Source organism: Vitis vinifera, chromosome 7 (assembly GCF_030704535.1).
Source record: "Vitis vinifera cultivar Pinot Noir 40024 chromosome 7, ASM3070453v1".
Taxonomy (NCBI): domain Eukaryota; kingdom Viridiplantae; phylum Streptophyta; class Magnoliopsida; order Vitales; family Vitaceae; genus Vitis; species Vitis vinifera.
Window position 1 is genome coordinate 7,286,146 of NC_081811.1, and position 19,547 is coordinate 7,305,692.

General features: G+C 38.5%; 1 protein-coding gene across 3 annotated transcripts in view; it reads right to left on the bottom strand.

The window, feature by feature from the left end:
• LOC100265301 (phospholipid--sterol O-acyltransferase) overlaps positions 1-18,558 on the bottom strand; it is a 38,041-nt gene extending 19,483 nt beyond the window's left edge. For 2 of the 3 annotated variants that reach the window (XM_010654095.3, XM_002271473.4), the window contains exons 1-5: positions 18,234-18,558; positions 14,590-14,725; positions 13,877-14,021; positions 711-880; positions 533-609 (exon numbers count right to left, since the gene is read on the bottom strand). In XM_010654095.3, the coding sequence (XP_010652397.1) occupies positions 533-609; positions 711-880; positions 13,877-14,021; positions 14,590-14,725; positions 18,234-18,458 (753 nt within the window). In that variant the 5' untranslated portion in view covers positions 18,459-18,558. Of the gene's footprint in view, positions 1-532; positions 610-710; positions 881-13,876; positions 14,022-14,589; positions 14,789-18,233 lie in introns of all 3 variants that reach the window. The other variant, XM_010654096.3, reaches the window with a different exon arrangement.
• Between the last annotated feature and the right edge of the window lie 989 nt (positions 18,559-19,547).

Genomic DNA, 19,547 nt, shown 5'->3' on the forward strand with positions numbered 1-19,547 from the left:
AGAAAGGAACATAAACTGTTTTATGAAATATGAGAGTAAACACAAACAAAGACAAGAATCATAGTAAAGCTGAAATAGGCCTTCCTAGGAAGTTTATGTTTTCAAGAAAGTTTATGCAAGACATTTAATGTGGCTGTAAAGGAGGATGACATATTTTGGATATTAACTAGAAGTTTGAGATTTCTGCTTCAACTAAAGGTAGTGGTCTGCATGAGTTTACAATATCTTGCATCTTTTTGAGATTCTACTTATAAGATGGCACTACTTAAATGTTCTAGCAGTGTACTTCTAACAAACAATGGTCCTTTAAATAAGATTTAGCAGTCAATCAAGCAAACCATGAACTGATACCTAAACTCAACCACGAATCTGATATATATTAAAATATATTTTAGAATATGATGTAATAAAAAACAAGTAAAATTTGGATTAGCCTGAAGATAGAGAGAGAGAGATGACTCCAAATAGCACAACTGCAATAAATCAACAAAACATTTGAACTATTTAAATAAGATAACAGAGAAAAGTTCACCTCAGAAACAGGAAGACCAAATGTGAATCCAAAAAGGGTTCCTTTGACTGTCTCACTTGCACCAAGAAGAGGAGCACCTGAATCAAGCAAAGAAAGCAAGCCAAATAAATGGCCTCCATGGCCGTTTCAAGCAACTCTATTTTGAAGGAAAATGGATTTTATGGAAAAGGAAGCATACCAACGGCAAAGTAGGCATGAATATGTTCATCTAGCCACTGGATATACTTTTTGGGTGGAATTTCTAGCTTTAGCCACTCTAAAAAGTAACGGAAGACATGGTTACCCAATGAATGGGCAAAAACTATTGAGGGCCCACCACGAAGTTTTAGAGCAGTTTCAAAAGTTATCCTGCAATAATAAAGCAAAATAAAATTAAAGTAAATGAAAGCCTAAGTATCATCATACTCGCAACAAAATCAACTCGATTCTAACTCTAATTCTTGTAGGATAGAATATTTACTTAATTATCCATCTGAACAACCACCAGCATCCATTTGGTTTACAATCAACAAAGCATATTTTGTGAGTGCAGAGGTGGTAGCAATGATTAGTAGTTTTTGTAAAATGTCAAATACAAGAAAATATCACCCAAAGCTCAAGAAAGCCTTAGTCCAACTACTTGGAATCAGCTTCATGATCTTTTTTCAGCATTTAGCTCTATCAAGAGTGATATCTTCCTCAGATCCTCAGTGCGCATGATGTTTCTCATTACCAACTCACGTCTTTTTTTTTTTTTTTTGCCTCTCCTATCATTTTATCACCTTCAACTTGAATGATATCACTCCTCTGCATTGCTTCTTTTTCATGCTGTGCGTCATCCCATCTTATACCTTGTTTTTTTTTTGATAAGAAAAGGATATGCATTAAAAAGGCAAAACGCCACAAAGTATACAGGGAGTATACAAGGCAGCTAAGGCCTCAAAAAACAAAGACAAAAAGAATCACCTCCCTTTAGGTGGATGCTATCCACTCTAGGAAGCCTATAAGGGAGAATGCCTCCTCACCTACATACAATTTGGCCCAACTCCACAAATTACAGACAAAAAAATTCTTTAACTTCTGAACGTTCAACACACCCCCCCTAAAAGCTAATCTATTCCTCTCCTTCCACACCATCCAAAAAATACACAACGGAATGGCGTCCCAGATCTTTTTCCTTTTCTTTCCCACAAACGAGCCCCTCCAACTAGCTAAAACTTCCTTTACAGTTTTTGGAAAAACCCATTTCACATCAACTAAACCAAAAACAATATCCCATAAAGCTCTAACCACTATACAATGTATAAGGATATGATTTACACTTTCTTCTTCACATCCAGACAAGAAGCAACAATTTGGAAGTTGCAGTCCTCTTCTTTGAAGTCTATCCAAAGTAAGCACCTTCCCCCACGTCGCCTCCCACGCGAAAAAAGCAACTTTAGTTGGCACCCTTGCCACCCAGATGCTTCTTGAGGGAAAGCCTGTGTCATCAGACTTCGCCAACAAACTATAAGCTTCCTTAACCCTGAACTGACCACTTCTTCCTTGCCTCCACAAGACTGAGTCTTCCTCCAATGAGGTTTGTGACCCCTCAATATATGGAGAAAATCCCCAACCAAATCCAACTCCCAATCATTGAAATCCCTCAAAAAATTTAGGTTCCAACTTCCTTGACCCGAACTTTGATCCCACATTTCCTCAACCGTTGAGTTCCTTTGAACAGTCATACCAAAGAGATGAGGAAAACAGTGGGACAACGCTGACTCTGAACACCACACATCTGTCCAAAATCTGATCGTGTTGCCCTTTCCTACTCGGAATATCATGTTATCCCAACACCACTCTGATTCTTTCCAAATCTCCTTCCAAACCCCTACTCCAACCGCCCCATCTTATACCTTGTTATGATTGCATTCATTTCTTGTTTTATCTTTCCTCATATTGCCACCCAATAATCATTATATTTTCATTTCAGCTATTCATAATGGCTTGAAATTTGATACCACAAGCATAGCTGGGTATGTAATCATCATTAAAATTTTCCTTTAACTTGATAAGATTCTATAATCACATGACAGTCCAGATGCCTTGCCCGCTTCATTCATCTACTCTCAATTCTACAAGAAAAACCCTCCTCAATCTCCCTTTACTTGGGGATTATGGATCCAAAATAACAGAAATATAATCATTAATATTCATTATACTCCGCTTCTATACCTAATTTTAATAAAATTACATTCCATATTCTTAGTCTTGCTTTACTTAAATCTTTTAAATTCTAAAGTATACACTATTCTTTTATAGGCAAAAATATATTTACACAGTTCTAACATGAATACTTAATCTAGTTTCATCAACTAAAGCTAGCATACAACATGAGAAATTTTCCTATCATGTGTAGTAAGTTCATCCATAACCAATGCAAAAGGATAGAATTCAATGTAGATCTTTGATGTAAGTCTGCTGTAATTGCACATTTCCTCATCTCTCTTCAATTGTTCTCATGCTAGTTACTACATAATCTTTCATGTCTTTGATCACATCATAAAATCTTAGTGAAAATATTTCTGAAAACCTATCAAGTTATCTTCCTAGAAATTGTTTTCATGCTTAGGGAGTCATTAATAGTGGAGAAATGTAATTTACCAGAGCAGATATCAGTGCCAATTAAAAATCAAACCAGAATAAGAAAATTATCTATTACTTTCATACTGACAAGTACATATAATATTGTAATCCTAATTTTTTTATCCTAATAGAACAAAGAAAAATATCATTGTGTCATCTCCTCTATAAAACCAATTGAACTACAAAGTAGACCAGACATGCTATTCTGCTTAGAAATTTCATTGAAGAATTGAAATAGCAAAAATCAAATTTCAGAAACCATTCAGATGATTGTAAGCTATTTTTAGTCTGATTAATCTATGTGATCATAGAAGTTGGTAGAACAACAGGAAATAACAGGTCTCTTCAGTTATCTCTTCCTCTTCTTCTTTCTTTTTGTTTTCCTTTTTATTTTTTGATAGGCATTGTTGAATATAATGTATTTATAGTATATTATCTTTCCTTGTTAATATAGGTCACATGTATGGTAGTTAGGACTCCTAGCCTTGTATATATATATCTCTCAATTGTAAGTAGACATTACATGAATGAGAATTAAGGTTTTTCTTCTTTCTCTCTCTCTCAACATGGTATCAGAGCTAGGGAAGAAAACCTAATTCTTTCCTGTTTCCCGTGTCATCAACTCCGGGCAACCTTCCGGTGACCGTGTTTCATTCCGGTCACCTTCCCCATCTCCCAATACTTTCCGGTCAGTCGGAACGTCGTTAGAAACCACTCACCGCCGGCAAAATTTTCCGGCGAACTTTCCGGTGAACTTTTCCGGCGACCTATTTTTCCGACACCGACCATACCAGAAGGAGCGCCTGGAGGAGATCTCCAACTTTTGTGAAGGCACCGGCACCAAAAGAGGATCCACGCGCCGGCCACGCGCCATTTTCCGGCCGGCGACGCGCCTCCTCCTCCAGCCTCGTCTGCCGCCGACCAGCATCCCTACCTACCTGGTTCTCCCATCCGAGCCCTGCACGTACCTCTTTTGGGGATTTTTGTCTCCGTCAGCCCTCCAAACAGCCTTTCCGGCGAAGTTCCGGCTACTTTCTCTCCACCCCAATCCCTGCACGTGCCTTGGGAAGTGTTCTTCTACCTTTCTGGTGGTACCACGTCGCGATCTGAGGCCGTCTCCCTTTTTCGGTGGTGCCACGCCGCAATCTGAAGCCGTATTAGGGCTCTCTTCAATCCAAATACGTGAATATGACCACCAAAAATCAGATCTTTACCTCTGTTATCTCTGGATCTCCTATGATTACCTCAGAGAAATTGGTTGGCAGTGAAAATTATCTTTCCTGGTCTGCCTCTGTTGAACTTTGGTTTATGGGTCAAGGATATGAGGATCACTTGGTTACCCAGGAGGCAGATATCCCTGAGGTTGACCGCGTACAGTGGAGGAAGATAGATGCACAGTTATGTAGTGTATTATGGCAATCGGTTGATCCCCGGATTCTTCTTCATCTTCAGGCTTATAAAACTTGTTTTAAATTTTGGACTCAGGCCAAAGGATTATACACGAATGATATCCAGCGTCTTTATAAGGTGGCTTCTGCTATTGTCCATCTCAGCCAACAGGACTTGGATCTATCTACTTATATTGGTCAGATTGCCTCTCTTAAAGAGCAGTTCTTGACTGTGATGCCTCTTACTCCTGATGTTGGGGCTCAACAAACACAGCTTGACAAGTTCTTCATGGTCCTTACTCTTATTGGCCTCCGTCCGGATCTTGAGCCTATTCGTGATCAGATTCTTGGTAGTTTATCAGTTCCGTCCTTGGATGATGTGTTTGCTCGCCTCCTCCGTATCTCGTCCACTCAGACTTTGCCATCTGATAGCGCTTCAGATTCTTCTGTGTTAGTTTCTCAAACTACCTCTCGAGGAGGACGCAGTGGTACCCGAGGTAGAGGCCAACGTCCTCATTGCACCTATTGCAATAAACTTGGCCACACTCGCGATCGTTGCTATCAGTTACATGGAAGACCTCCTCGCACTGCCCATATGGCCCAGTCCTCTGATTCTCCGCTGCCTCAGCCTCCGAGCTCCTCCGCATCTCAGACATCTCAGGCTTCTATTGCCTCTGTTGCCCAGCCTGGTAATGCCTCTGCCTGCCTTACCCACACATCTTCTCTTGGACCCTGGATTCTAGATTCTGGAGCATCTGATCACCTATCTGGTAATAAGGATCTTTTCTCCTCTATTACTACTACCTCTGATTTACCTACTGTTACCTTAGCTAATGGTTCTCAAACTGTGGCTAAAGGTATTGGTTTGGCCCTTCCTCTGCCTTCTCTACCTCTCACTTCTGTCCTTTATACTCCTGAATGTCCTTTTAATCTTATTTCCATCAGCAAAATCACTCGTACTCTTAATTGTTCTATTACCTTTTCTGATAAATTTGTGACCTTGCAGGACCGGAGTACGGGGAAGACGATTGGCATAGGACGTGAGTCTCAAGGCCTCTATCACCTCACCTCAGATTCATCTCCTGCAGTTTGCATTTCCACTGATGCTCCTCTCCTCATTCACAATCGTCTGGGCCACCCTAGTCTCTCCAAGTTCCAGAAGATGGTTCCTCGTTTTTCCACTTTGTCGTCGCTTCCGTGTGAGTCATGTCAGCTTGGGAAACATACTCGTGTCTCGTTCCCAAAGCGTTTGAATAATCGGGCAAAGTCTCCTTTTGAGCTTGTCCACACTGATGTTTGGGGTCCTTGTCGGACTGCGTCTACTTTAGGATTTCAGTATTTTGTCACTTTCATTGATGACTATTCTCGATGTACTTGGTTATTTTTAATGAAAAATCGAGCTGAGTTATTCTCTATTTTCCAGAAATTTTATACTGAAATCCAAACCCAGTTCAATATTTCTATTCGTGTGTTACGCAGTGACAATGCCAGGGAATATTTTTCAGCCCAATTTACTTCGTTTATGTCTCATCATGGGATTCTTCATCAGTCTTCTTGTGCTCATACTCCTCAACAAAATGGGGTAGCTGAACGCAAGAATCTACATCTTGTTGAGACAGCTCGTACTCTCCTCCTCCATAGTCACGTTCCTTTTCGTTTTTGGGGGGACGCTGTTCTTACCGCTTGTTATTTGATTAATCGTATGCCCTCCTCTGTCTTACACGATCAGATTCCTCACTCCCTTCTTTTCCCTGACCAACCACTTTATTTCCTTCCTCCTCGTGTCTTTGGTTGTACTTGCTTTGTTCATATTCTCACTCCTGGACAGGACAAGCTTTCCGCCAAAGCCATGAAGTGCCTCTTCTTGGGATATTCCAGACTTCAGAAGGGTTATCGTTGTTATTCCCTTGAGACTCATCGATACTTTATCTCCGCTGATGTCACCTTCTTTGAGGACTCACCATTCTTTTCCACCACTTCTGAGTCTCTTCCTGTTTCTGAAGTCTTGCCCATTCCCATTGTCTCCCCACCTGATGCTATGCCCCCTCGACCACTTCAGGTTTATCATCGTCGCCCTCGTGTCGTTGCTCCTCTCCCTTTTCCTGAGGCACCTGCTGACTCACTTCCTATCCCTTCGACTTCACCTGCCCCGGCTCTGCCTTCTCCTAATGACTTACCCATTGCTGTTCGGAAAGGTACTCGCTCTACTCGTAATCCTCATCCTATTTACAATTTTTTGAGTTATCATCGATTATCTTCACCCTATTCTGCTTTTGTTTCTGCTATATCCTCTGTTTCTCTTCCAAAGAGCACCCATGAAGCTCTTTCCCATCCAGGCTGGCGACAGGCAATGGTGGATGAAATGGCTGCTCTGCACTCTAATGGCACTTGGGATCTTGTTGTTTTACCCTCTGGTAAATCTACAGTTGGTTGTCGTTGGGTCTATGCAGTTAAGGTTGGTCCTGATGGTCAGGTTGATCGCCTTAAGGCCCGCTTAGTTGCTAAAGGCTATACTCAAGTTTATGGTTCTGATTATGGTGACACATTCTCACCTGTTGCCAAGATTGCTTCTGTCCGCTTGCTTCTCTCCATGGCTGCTATGTGTTCTTGGCCTCTTTATCAGTTGGATATTAAAAATGCCTTCCTTCATGGTGATCTTGCCGAGGAAGTTTATATGGAGCAACCTCCTGGTTTTGTTGCTCAGGGGGAGTCTGGTTTAGTGTGCAGGTTACGTCGTTCTCTATATGGCTTGAAACAATCTCCTCGAGCATGGTTTAGCCGTTTTAGTTCTGTTGTTCAAGAGTTTGGCATGCTTCGCAGTACAGCAGACCATTCAGTTTTTTATCATCATAACTCCTTGGGGCAGTGTATTTATCTGGTTGTTTATGTGGACGACATCGTCATTACAGGCAGTGATCAGGATGGTATTCAGAAACTAAAGCAACATCTTTTTACCCACTTTCAGACCAAAGACTTGGGGAAACTCAAGTATTTCTTGGGAATTGAGATAGCTCAATCCAGTTCTGGTGTGGTCCTTTCCCAAAGGAAGTATGCTTTAGACATCCTGGAAGAAACCGGTATGTTAGACTGTAAACCGGTAGACACACCTATGGATCCGAATGTCAAACTTGTACCAGGACAGGGGGAGCCTTTAGGAGACCCCGGGAGATATCGACGGCTCGTAGGTAAATTGAACTATCTCACCATTACTCGTCCAGACATTTCTTTTCCTGTGAGTGTTGTTAGTCAATTCCTACAGTCACCATGTGATAGCCATTGGGATGCCGTAATCCGTATTCTTCGATATATCAAAAGTACACCAGGCCAAGGTGTATTGTACCAGAATAGAGGTCATACTCAAGTTGTTGGTTACACAGATGCAGATTGGGCCAGCTCACCCACAGATAGACGTTCCACTTCAGGGTACTGTGTTTTTATTGGAGGTAATCTAATATCTTGGAAGAGTAAGAAACAAGATGTAGTGGCCAGATCTAGCGCTGAAGCCGAGTATCGAGCTATGGCTTTGGCAACATGTGAACTCATATGGTTGAGACATCTTCTTCAGGAGTTGAGATTTGGAAAGGATGAACAGATGAAACTCATCTGTGATAACCAGGCCGCATTACATATTGCATCCAATCCCGTCTTTCATGAAAGGACCAAGCATATTGAAGTTGACTGTCATTTTATTAGAGAGAAGATCGCATCAGGATGTATTGCTACAAGTTTTGTCAATTCAAATGATCAACTAGCAGACATCTTCACTAAATCTCTCAGAGGTCCTAGGATTAAATATATTTGTAACAAGCTTGGTGCATATGACGTATATGCTCCAGCTTGAGGGGGAGTGTTGAATATAATGTATTTATAGTATATTATCTTTCCTTGTTAATATAGGTCACATGTATGGTAGTTAGGACTCCTAGCCTTGTATATATATATCTCTCAATTGTAAGTAGACATTACATGAATGAGAATTAAGGTTTTTCTTCTTTCTCTCTCTCTCAACAGGCATAAAAGGAATATTGTAGACCCTCGTTTTGGTCTATAAGTCTTTAGGATATTTGAGGGCTTATTTTCACCACTTTGAGGAGCTTTTGGCAGCTGGTATGAGAGGGTGGCATGAGAGGAGTGATCTTAGAGGTAAGAAATCAGGGATTGACACGTTGCATGGGGATATTCTGGCAGTAGTGAGGCACGTATTTTTTCTGTTAGAGGAGGTAGGTGCTGATTGGTGCAGAGGAACCTTTGGCAGGAGGTGGTGCTTTTTAGAGGGCTGCCTGGAGATATTGTGAGGGAGGGATCTTTTAGCTTTGACAGGAGGTCAAGACAGAGGTGAGAGGAGAGAAAAGCTGAGAGAAGGAGAGATTTCTGGAGAAGCAAGCGGTTAGGGATTTTTGAGAGGGGAGACAAGTTTTTTTAGGAGTGGAGAAGGGAATGCTTGGGTGAGGACTTTTCCGGGAGAGTACCTTTTCTGTGAAGGAGTTTTTTTTTTTGGGCTGTAAGGAGGTCTTTCAAGCTGAAGGGAGAGAGGAGGTGATCCCATTGTCGGTTCTGTTCAGGTCTGGTTTTAGCTTTATCCCTTCGACTCTGTTTTGCTTTCCTGATGAGATGCCTACTCGTGCTTTTATTTCTATTTAAAATGTGTTTTAGTTTCCTTCACCTGCGTAAGCATGTTGATCAGAGTATGAAACAGGGTTTGGTTCAAGGTTTTTTTTTTATTTCATTTTCTTTTCTCTATCTATGCTCTGTTTTTGTTTCTTTCACTCTGTGTTTTGTTTTTTTCTTTGGTACCCACCTCTCTCAAAAGTGTTGGATTATGCACATCTTTCTGGTTTGGTCTTGGTTTAAACATCAATAGATGCCTCCTAGGGTCTTCATCATGTTTCTGTTTCCTCTTGGGCACACTGGTCACAAGCGAAACATCAATATGACCATCATCACAGACCTCTAGAGGTTTCAATGAAAATAGCTTGCATCCTCAAGGTTTCACATAGCTCGCAATTCATGGGGTCGAATCAAGGCTTAAAGGAGAGATCATCTGTTCATTTCTGGGATTAGAAGAGTATCAATGTGGCTGAAGCTCCTGTGGATGTGTCGGCTCTAAGGAATATTCCTATGTTTGAGATGGTCATTCAGAGTGAATGGGTATTGCATGCCAAGCTGGAAAGGATATGATGATTGCTGCAAGGGGAGAATAAATTGTGGGGAGAATTGGTTTGATAGAAATAGAAGTGCGACAATTTCTGAACAGAAATCTTGAAACATCTCGGAGAAACTAGACTGATTCAGTTGGGAATCTTGTCTAAAAAGTGGGCTCATACCTACATCCTTCAATCAGTATTTGCTTGGAGATAAGTTTGGAAGTAGCTTCTGTGATGCAAGCTCGAGTCTCCATGCCTTAAAGAAGAGAAGGAAGTGCAAGAATAATTACAGTTCCTTGAAAAATGATCATACAGATTATGGTCATTAAGGGTGTACTGTATCATTGCAATGTGACCTCTAGATAATGATTCACTTCAAGAGCCTCCAACTAATGGCAGTATGAAGCTAGACTTGGAAACCCAACTTGGTTCAGATGCAAAAGGGTCATAAATAAATGATTGAAAACCAATATTCATGAAATGAAATCAGACAGTGGAGTTGTAGATGAGGTTCAAGAATCTGGAGGTAGGTCTGGGACTATATGGAAACGGATATAAAAGTTGAGTCTTCAAAAGAAAGGTGAATGAAATAAATATTCCGGTATCAGGATTGGTACATGGTGCAAAGTAACCTACAGATATGCAGAGAAAGTTTTCAGCTAAGTCTCAAGCCCTTGTTTGCCCGTGAATTCACACGCGTGTGGATATACTACCCTACTCACCACTTTTAACTCCTTACCATACTCCTCGCCTCTCACCACCCATACTTGATGATACCCATTGGCAGCCATACTTCATGATCATCCAACCCTGTATGCCATGTGTCCATCACACCATTTCTTACCCATTATTCCCATACCCACTTCCCTCTCTTTATACCCACTTCCAACAGCTCGTTTCACCACTGTATGCCTATATCATATCCATTGCACATTCCATTTTTGCTACCATACCCTACCTCTCCGCCTTTGTATACCCATATACGGCCTCACTAACGTCCTTCATACTTGTCTCTTGCTTCATGCTCACAAACTCCCGCACTGTTTGCTCCCATGATCACCATACCTATTTCGATGCCCACTGTACCCAATCCTATGCATGCACCCATGCTCCTTCACACCCCGCCATATCCGTGTCTATGCCCGACGCGTTTATCGAGCACATTCCCTTCTCTATATCCCACTGCCCGTCCACCAGTTCATGTCCTTCATTCTATTACACCCATCACAAGGCCCATTTTCCTACCCTATAGTCCTTCATACCCATATTTCCCCACCACATACTTCTCAAGAGAAGTTCATTGAAGTTTCAGCTGCTGGTGCATCCACGTCCGTCTCACCATACATGGAAAATCATATCCACGTCAACTCATACCCACGGCTGTAACTCATTCCACATCACCCATCCCATGCCAACACCTCATTGACCATCTTTCAAACCCATCCCATGACTACATCACCACCTTCCTACGTTCACTTACCCATTTCCTCTCATCGTTTGATCACCCCGCACCTAAGGTTCCACGTAAATATCCATTATCAACCCTTCATTCTCTCAAACTCTCCATTTCAAGAAGTTCTAGCTCCTTCAACTCCCTAGCTATGTACCGTGTTGCCACCAGCTTCATTTCTAAGATTCGGATCGCTAAGAACAACAACCATCAGATCAGTAGTAGGCTGAACTGGAAGCAGAAAACGCAAATGCAAATGCAAATTCTCCTCAGAAAGTGACTGTCATTGAGGAAACAATCTGGGTTGAGGATGATGAATTTTGTGAGGAAGAATATTCATGCGGTTTACAGTTTTGCTTCAGTTGCTTATCAAAGACACACTCACCTTGCTTCTGTTTGATATGGGAGTTTTGAACCAAGAAGTACCGAAATGAATAAAAAACAGTCAATTGGATCACAGTTCATATGAAGCCTTGTCCAAAGTGTCACAGACCTGTGCCGTAGGTGGAACTAGAACCAGTGAGGGCACAATACTAAATACATCTCTGGGCCCCATTCCTACCAGGCCACGCATGGACACCTTCAGTATGGGCCACCGTTCAGCCACATGTCCCCTTCCCTCTGTTTCATCCTTGTTATTTTTTTATAAATAATCTCATACTCCTATTTCTTACATCTTTTTTTCAAATTCAAGCTTTTAAATAGTTTTCCAATCTCTATACCCTTTAAATAATTTTACTTTTTTTCAAATTCTCATCCTTAGGGTTTTAGGTCCTAAAAATCACATTTTTAATAAAAATTGGTTGCTACTTTCTTTATGGCAAGCCATTTTCACACCGCCTATATTTTTTTTTTTAAAATGTTTTAAAATAAGCATGAATTAAATTCTGTAATTCCGAGTGATGGAATTTATGGAATTAATTCATGCAAAAATAATCGGGCTTTGGTGGGGGCCCCACATACTTGATTTCATGATTTGATTGACTAATCGATTGATTTATTTGCCATGCATGATTGGTTTACTCTATTCCTTGATATGCGCTTAATTATATCTGTTCATTGTTCACTAACCATGTTTCATGATAGCGCATTCGTGATTGCTGCCCAGGTACGTATCTATTCATATTTTGCTCATTCTTTATACATGCTTTGCTTCTCATATTGTGCATGATCGATTTGAGTATTCATCGATTTTCTTGATGACTTCCACGTCAGCTTCATTCTATTAGTAGAGACCCGACTCTAGGGACTTAGAAGGGTGCTACGGTCCACGCCGTACCTTCCCGATAAGTAACCTGACCCCCAAGCCCAATCCGGTTTTTCGTAGATCGCCTTTTCTAAAATAAGGAGTCACACTTAGGGTTTTTCTTTCTTATTTTGTTTACCCTTTAAAAATAAAACAAAAATAAGTGGCGACTCCAAGTCATTTTTCTAAACAATAAAAATCAATTCTTTAAAAATAAAAATCGAGTTCGCCATTCGAGTGGGAAACGCATTGAGCACGAAAATGCGGGGTCCACAAATATATTATAAGAAAAAACATCTAGCAAAAATGGGGGTGCAACACATGTACATAGGAGGTATACACAGGGTACCAAGAGAAAATGGGAAAGAAAAAACACAGCCCAGAGATACCCTATCCTAAGCGATAACTAAAATCCACAAGAGAGCTGCACTTCAACCCTAGAGAGGTTCTAGTCCATTCCACAAGATAATTGAGAGAAGTCTCTTCAAACTTTCATTGGACAGCTCCCCTTTGTTAAAAATTCTGTCATTCTGCTCTTTCCATAAGTACCAAAACAAGCAAATAGGTGCCACCCCCCACACCCTCCTCTGCTACTTGTTAAACCTCTCATATGCCATCTTAACAGAAGCTCATGATTACCCTTGGAAGAATCCATTGAATCCCCAGACTATAGGATATAAGATCCCACGGTAGCCAGACATTATCACAGTGGATGAAGATGTGGTTGGTTGTCTCTTCACACATCATACACAGACTGCACTTGTTTGCCAAGGGCAATCCCTTTTCATTGGTTGGTGTACAGTTAAAATCTTCTCCTATGCAGCTTCCCACACAAAAAATAATTTTTTTTTTTTTTTTCTAAAAAGGGAGGCTCTTTGGGGAGTACTCACCTCCAAACCTTCTTTGTAGGTACAACCATTGAGCTTGTAGTAGTCAAGGAAATGCAATAAGACTTGACTTGGTACCACCCCTCCTTTATATCCCTCCAAACTAATCTAACTGCCCCCTCTTCTTGGACCTTCACAGATTGAATACACCCCTTAAAATGACCTGGCCCCTCTAATTCCTAATCTTGAGAAGGCCTTCAGTGCAAGGATTACAATGACCTGGGCCCCCTCCACTGCTCATAAATCCACTACTCCTGCATTTTTGTAATAAAAAACCACAAGGAACAGATACACAGAACAGAATTTCCAATCAGTTATAATTATTCTTAAAGGTCCAAGGAAGGTACAGCAATATTTTGCTTAAGATTCAATTTTGTACAATGCCTATCACAGTAAAGCTAGTAATTTTACTGCACTAACACAGATATTATGAGTTGTTACTAGTGCAAGTGCAAATGCAAATTCTTCAAAGGGAATCAAATGACAGAAACAGAGTATTCATGATAATCAGGGTTGCACAGCACGATGATGCTACATAAACAATAAGCCTACCCTATCTGATATTGTGTATCTTGGTGACTAATAGTAGTGTGTAATAGAAATATGTAGGATAGATACTAACTTCAGCTGGTGAAAGTAAAGATCCCGCTCTTCAAGCTTTGATGCTGACAATCTCCAATCATATGGAACAGCAAGGATTGCATTAGGTTCAATACCAAACTCAATGCACCACTTAATCCATTCTTTCCACACAGAAGAAAGAGGGCCTGCAGGTCACATATTGTTCTTCAGGTAAAAGTAGTAATATGAAGCAAGAAATTAGTTTTTTTTTTTTTTTTTTTTTGTATAGGTAAATTTTTGTCCCTGATGGGACTTGAACCTAGAACCTCCCACAAATCCTCCTCAACCCTTTTCCACTTGAGCCAAGCCTCAAGAGCGTGAAGCAAGACATAAGTTAAGCAAGCCATACCATCAAACCTTACGATATGGCATTTAAATATTCCACAGAATAGGTCTGGATAAAGAGAGACATGTTATTCATAGTTCCCCTCAAATGACCAAGATTAACACAGAATAATGATATAGAAAGCAGTTTGCTTTGCACAGACAGATCAATCGTCATAATTTATCTTGTTAGGAAGTTGTTTTAGAGTGTCAATCCAGATAAACTTCTTTCAACATCTTAACAGTGTTCCAAGAACAAACAGACAAGGAACAGAGAAAGAAGGCTTAGACAAAAGAGTCTTTGACTAAAATAAAAGGGTATGTATAAAGAAAAAGATGTAAAAATAAACACCAAAATAAGAAAAATAAATAATATCATAAATGGGATACCTGTTATGTAACCTGGATCAAGTTCAGTAATGGCAGAAAGACCACTATCAGGCCGCGACTTGCATTCAGGGTGATCTGTTTGATTGTAAGGGTCTAGTAGCATGCACTTAAGCCAACAGTTCACAGCAGAAAGAAGCTGCAGGATACATGAACATGACACCCTCAGGTCATCCAGTATAAGTCATCATCAGCTCCTTTTCTATCAATCAAATCCAAAAAGAAGAACGATAACAAAGGAAAATATTAAGCAGAGTCTTTAGTTCATAGGCTGTTAACTAGATATGATATTAACACCATTGATGAAGTCTAGACCATTTTTTGCCTAAGCATTTATTTAGTTGATGAAAAAGGGGAACCCATACTTATGTATTTGTCACACCCCAAAAATTGAAATCATGATTCTACTTAAGCTCAAAGAGACAATCCATGATTTCAAAATTTGAAGTGTGAATAAAAAGAAAGTTAATATCATAATTTACTTTAAATCATCTCACAATTTTCCTAGACAACTCCCTACTTAATCAGTATTCACTCTTTTGGAGGTCCAAACTTTGATCGTTCATCCACTGAGTTAGGACGATCACACACTTTTTAGGGACGATAGATCGTTCAACTTTTGATAGATTAATCATTCTTTGATCATTCCTTTGCTAAGGCAGGACGATAATATTTTTCCTAGGACGATTGATCATCTTTGTGACCATCCTTGCCTTCTACATTTTCTTTGTTAAGCATTTTAGACGCTGAAGCGGGGAAGGCTACAAGTCCCAACTCAGGATGATTGATCGCCCTCCTTCAGAATTGGGTTAATGATTCTTTGTTATAAAATGAATAATGGCTTAAGTAAATGATTGTCTAAATAATGAGAAAATTTAAAATTAATCATTATGAATATCATTAATTCTCTTCACACTTCGAATTTTGGGATCATGGATTGCAACTTGAGGGACCATGGTTCCAAACTTCAGGGTGTGACAGTATTAACCTTCAAAAAATTTCTCCACACCCCAAGTTTAATTTTTCTCAAGAAAAAAACTTTTTCCGGAAATAAAAGATGTGGCCAGAGTAAAAAATCACAACATGACATGATATAGGCAGGTGCCTAAAGGAATTGACACAACAACATGCCTAGCAATATAGACTAGTTGATCCTAATAATATGTGCATGACTTCAAGCGCAATCTAAGCAAGTGAACTAATGCTCTTTTTAGTCCAAATCTTTTATTGCATTGAAGCTTTTTCCAACTTTTAAAAGCTTTACAATTTGTTTCATAATAATTAAAGCACTTTAAAATAGAAGAGGATTGGGATTTAAAAGCTTTTTCCTATAAAGTTAGGGATGATTGAAGGATAGTAAAGTTCTAGAAGGATAGGTGGTGTGCTGAGTCAACCTTATATGACTGGGAAAGGGGATGTTGTAGACCCTGCTTTGTAAGATAATTATATGACTGGGAACTTGAAAGAAATGAAGAATTTTTTTCAAGATTGCAAACAAAAGTGTTAGCAACAACAAAGGGGATAGGGTGGTCTGATTAGAACCAAAGAGTGGTATGTTTTCAATAAAATCCTTACACTCAAAGGATATATGTCCCCTTACCTAAAGATATTATTTGGAACCTGCGGATATCAACGAAGTGAGATTTTTTGCATGGGAGACAACTTGGGGTAGGATCCTCACCATAGATCAATTGAAAACAAGGGGTTAAGCCTAGGTGAACAAATACTTCTTATGTAAAGATGAAGAAGCAACAAACGACTTCTTACTTCATTATAATAAGACAAGAGTCTTGTGGCAGCCAGTCTTCTCATTATTGGGGATAGAATAGGTGATGTCAACTTCAATTAAAGGTGCCTTCTTAAGTTGGCAAAGATCCTTTGTGGGGAAGAAAAGAAATAAAGTATGGAGGTATGGAGGGTTGCCCCCTTAAATGTTTTTTGGGCTGTTTGGAATGAGAGAAATAACATATGCTTCAAGGACATGGAACAAACAAATCAAGCATTAGATTCTCTTTCTTATGTTTATTTTTGGAGTGGGTGAGAGTGGGCTTAAATGAAGCAAGAATGTCTATGGTAGACTTAGTTAATTGGTCGGGAGTGGTTAGTGTTTCTTTGCATTTCGTTTTCTTCGTTTTGATATTGCCTTTTGGTCCCCTTGTGCACTTTTGACACTTTTTTTGATAGGCATTAATAATACATCTTTTTTTTTTTGGCTTGCTTATCAAGAAAAAATAAATAAATAAAGGTAGATGTGAGATGCTTTTATAGAAGAGTTTTCAAGAAGTTTCATAATTCAAGATGTTTTTTTATATATTAAGTAGACTCCTCTTCTTTACATAGACAAGAATAAACGAGCCAAACCTACCAAATGTGGCACGATTTCAAGTGCAATCTAAGCAAGCATGCTAATGCTCTCTATAGTGTAGCCTTTTGTGCATGTGCGTGTGCGTGTGTGTTGAAGCTCTTTTTGACTCTTGAAAGATCTTTATGATGAGTTTCATGATGATTAAAGCACTTTAAAATAGAACAGGTTTGAGGCCTAAAAGCTGTTAATAAATTTAGGGGTGAGATACTTTAATAGAACAGTTTTCAAAAAAATTCAGAAATTTTGAATTTTCTTTTTATATTAACTAAAATCTTCTTCTTTACTAGACGAGCATAAACAAGCCAATCCTACCAAATACAAGTGACATCAAGTGCAACCTAAGCAAGTGTACTAATGCTCTTTTTCGTGCAGGCTTTTTATTTCATCAAAGCTCTTTCTGACTTTTAAAAGAATATTACAATGCGTTTCATAACAAATAACGAACTTTAAAATAGAAAAGGTTTGAGAGTTAAAACCTCTTTTCAAATTTCAACAAACTTAAGAGACACTTATTCAGAAGAATTTTCAAGAGGTTTTGGAATTTAAAATTTTTTACATATAAAATAAGCCTTTTCTTTACATGGACAAGCATTAACAAGTCAATCCTACCAAATGTGCATGATTCCAAGTGCAATCTAAGCGACTATATCAATGCTCTTTTTGATGCAGCTTTTTTATTGTAACAAAGCCCTTTCAGACTTAATAAGTGCTTCAAGTCTCAGAATTTAGATTCTGTTATATATTAAGCGGATTTCTGCCTTTACATAGATCTTTCTGAAAAAGGATTCCACTAAAAACTATAGCTGTGTAGGAACAGGCCTACATTTCTCTAGAACAAATACGGAGTTCTGCTTCTAGCGGGAACATGCTATTGGGTGGTGAAAGCTACTAATTCACGTTGAGTAACATTTTCCAGTCAAAATGAACCATATCTAAAAAGATAAGATGTCAGAAACTTCAAATAGCATGTATATACAATTTCTGAAAAATAGAGCCTAACTCTTCACAAGATGATGATGCATCAAACTATGAAAGAAAATTCCACTTTCAGGAGATCTTCTGAGTAATCAAGACAGTAAAAATCGAAAAAGAACGTGAATGATGAACATGCACATATGCATACATACACATACATAATGGCATACATTTGTATGTATTTAATCTCAGTTTGTGAAAAGGAAAACAAGAAATCGCAGAAAATTGAAATCAGTACAAAACAGAGAAATCACAATTAGAAAACACGAATCAAAGACGAAAATGGAAAGAGCATGAAGAAGCATGCCTTGGTGGTGTCGAGCCAAACCAAATCGAGAGGGTTGAAATCGAGAGGAGAGTAAGGACAGTCGAGGATGGACCAGGCACGGAGCTGAGTGGAAGCAAAGCCAGGTATGATGATGCCGGAAAGCTTGGAGTAGTCGCCGGTGAAATCGCCGGCGGTGACGGAGCTTGGGTGGAGAGCTCCATGGATGAGAAGGAGAAAGAGGAGGAGCGAGATTGGCTCTCTCATTGGCAGTTAGAGAGAGGAGAGAGAGAGAGAGAGAGCGATATGGCTTCAGCTGTTTCCTGTTTGGAGCCTGTGGACTGACCTTCGGTTGAGGACCAGAGAGTTGCAACTTTCAACTTAGAAATTCCTCCTCTGTTAATAATTTTCCCACAATGCCCCTTGAAGGACGCTTATTGTTGCATTGAAAATGATAAAATTCTCTTGTATAAAGGGTAAAATAGTCTTTTCCCATTTTAGATGCTTCAATTTTAGGTACAAATGTTAGAAAGTTTAACAAAAAAAAATGAAAAAATTCAATGTATTTCTGCTTTAAGAAATAAAATATGAATTAATATTTATAAGGAATTTAAATTTAAAGTGCATTTAATATTGATTTTAAAAAATGTTTTTAATATTTCTACATTTGATAAATTTTTTCAAGTATTAAAAATATTATAAACGTTTCCTAAAATTATTATCAAACAGACTCTTAATAACATGTTTTTTTTTTTATATTTATAAAACATATTTTAAAATTGTTATAATATATTTAATTTTTTCAAAAAACACCTCTTTATTTCATAAATATATTTTGAAATAAAGTAAATCCACTTTTATTGTGGGTCTCAATTGAAGTAGACATTAAAAAAGAAAGACTAAAGGGGGCTGAAATAACCTTTTAGATTTTATATTTTTATTTTTGATTCGATTTCTAAGAAGTAAAAATGTTATTTTTAATTTTAATAGCAAACTTCAAAATTCTTTGAGTAATTTTATTTAAAGAGTTTATGACTTCAAATAAATAAATAAATATTACTTGTTGTAGAAATTTAATTTATATAGAATCTTTTTATTAAATAAAGCTTTTGTAGATTTTAAAAACTCCGTCATCTTATTAAGAAGGGAAAAAATAAAGTCATTCAAATAAAATATATTAATTTATTAATAAATTATTTTTATATATTATTTTAATTTATTTTAATTATGGTATATTTGGTTTTGAAAAATTTGACAAAAAATAAAAAAAATGAAGAAAAAAATATTTAAATTTAATAATTTATTTTTATATGTAATTATTTTTCTTAAAGATTAAATAATTAAAAATATATAACT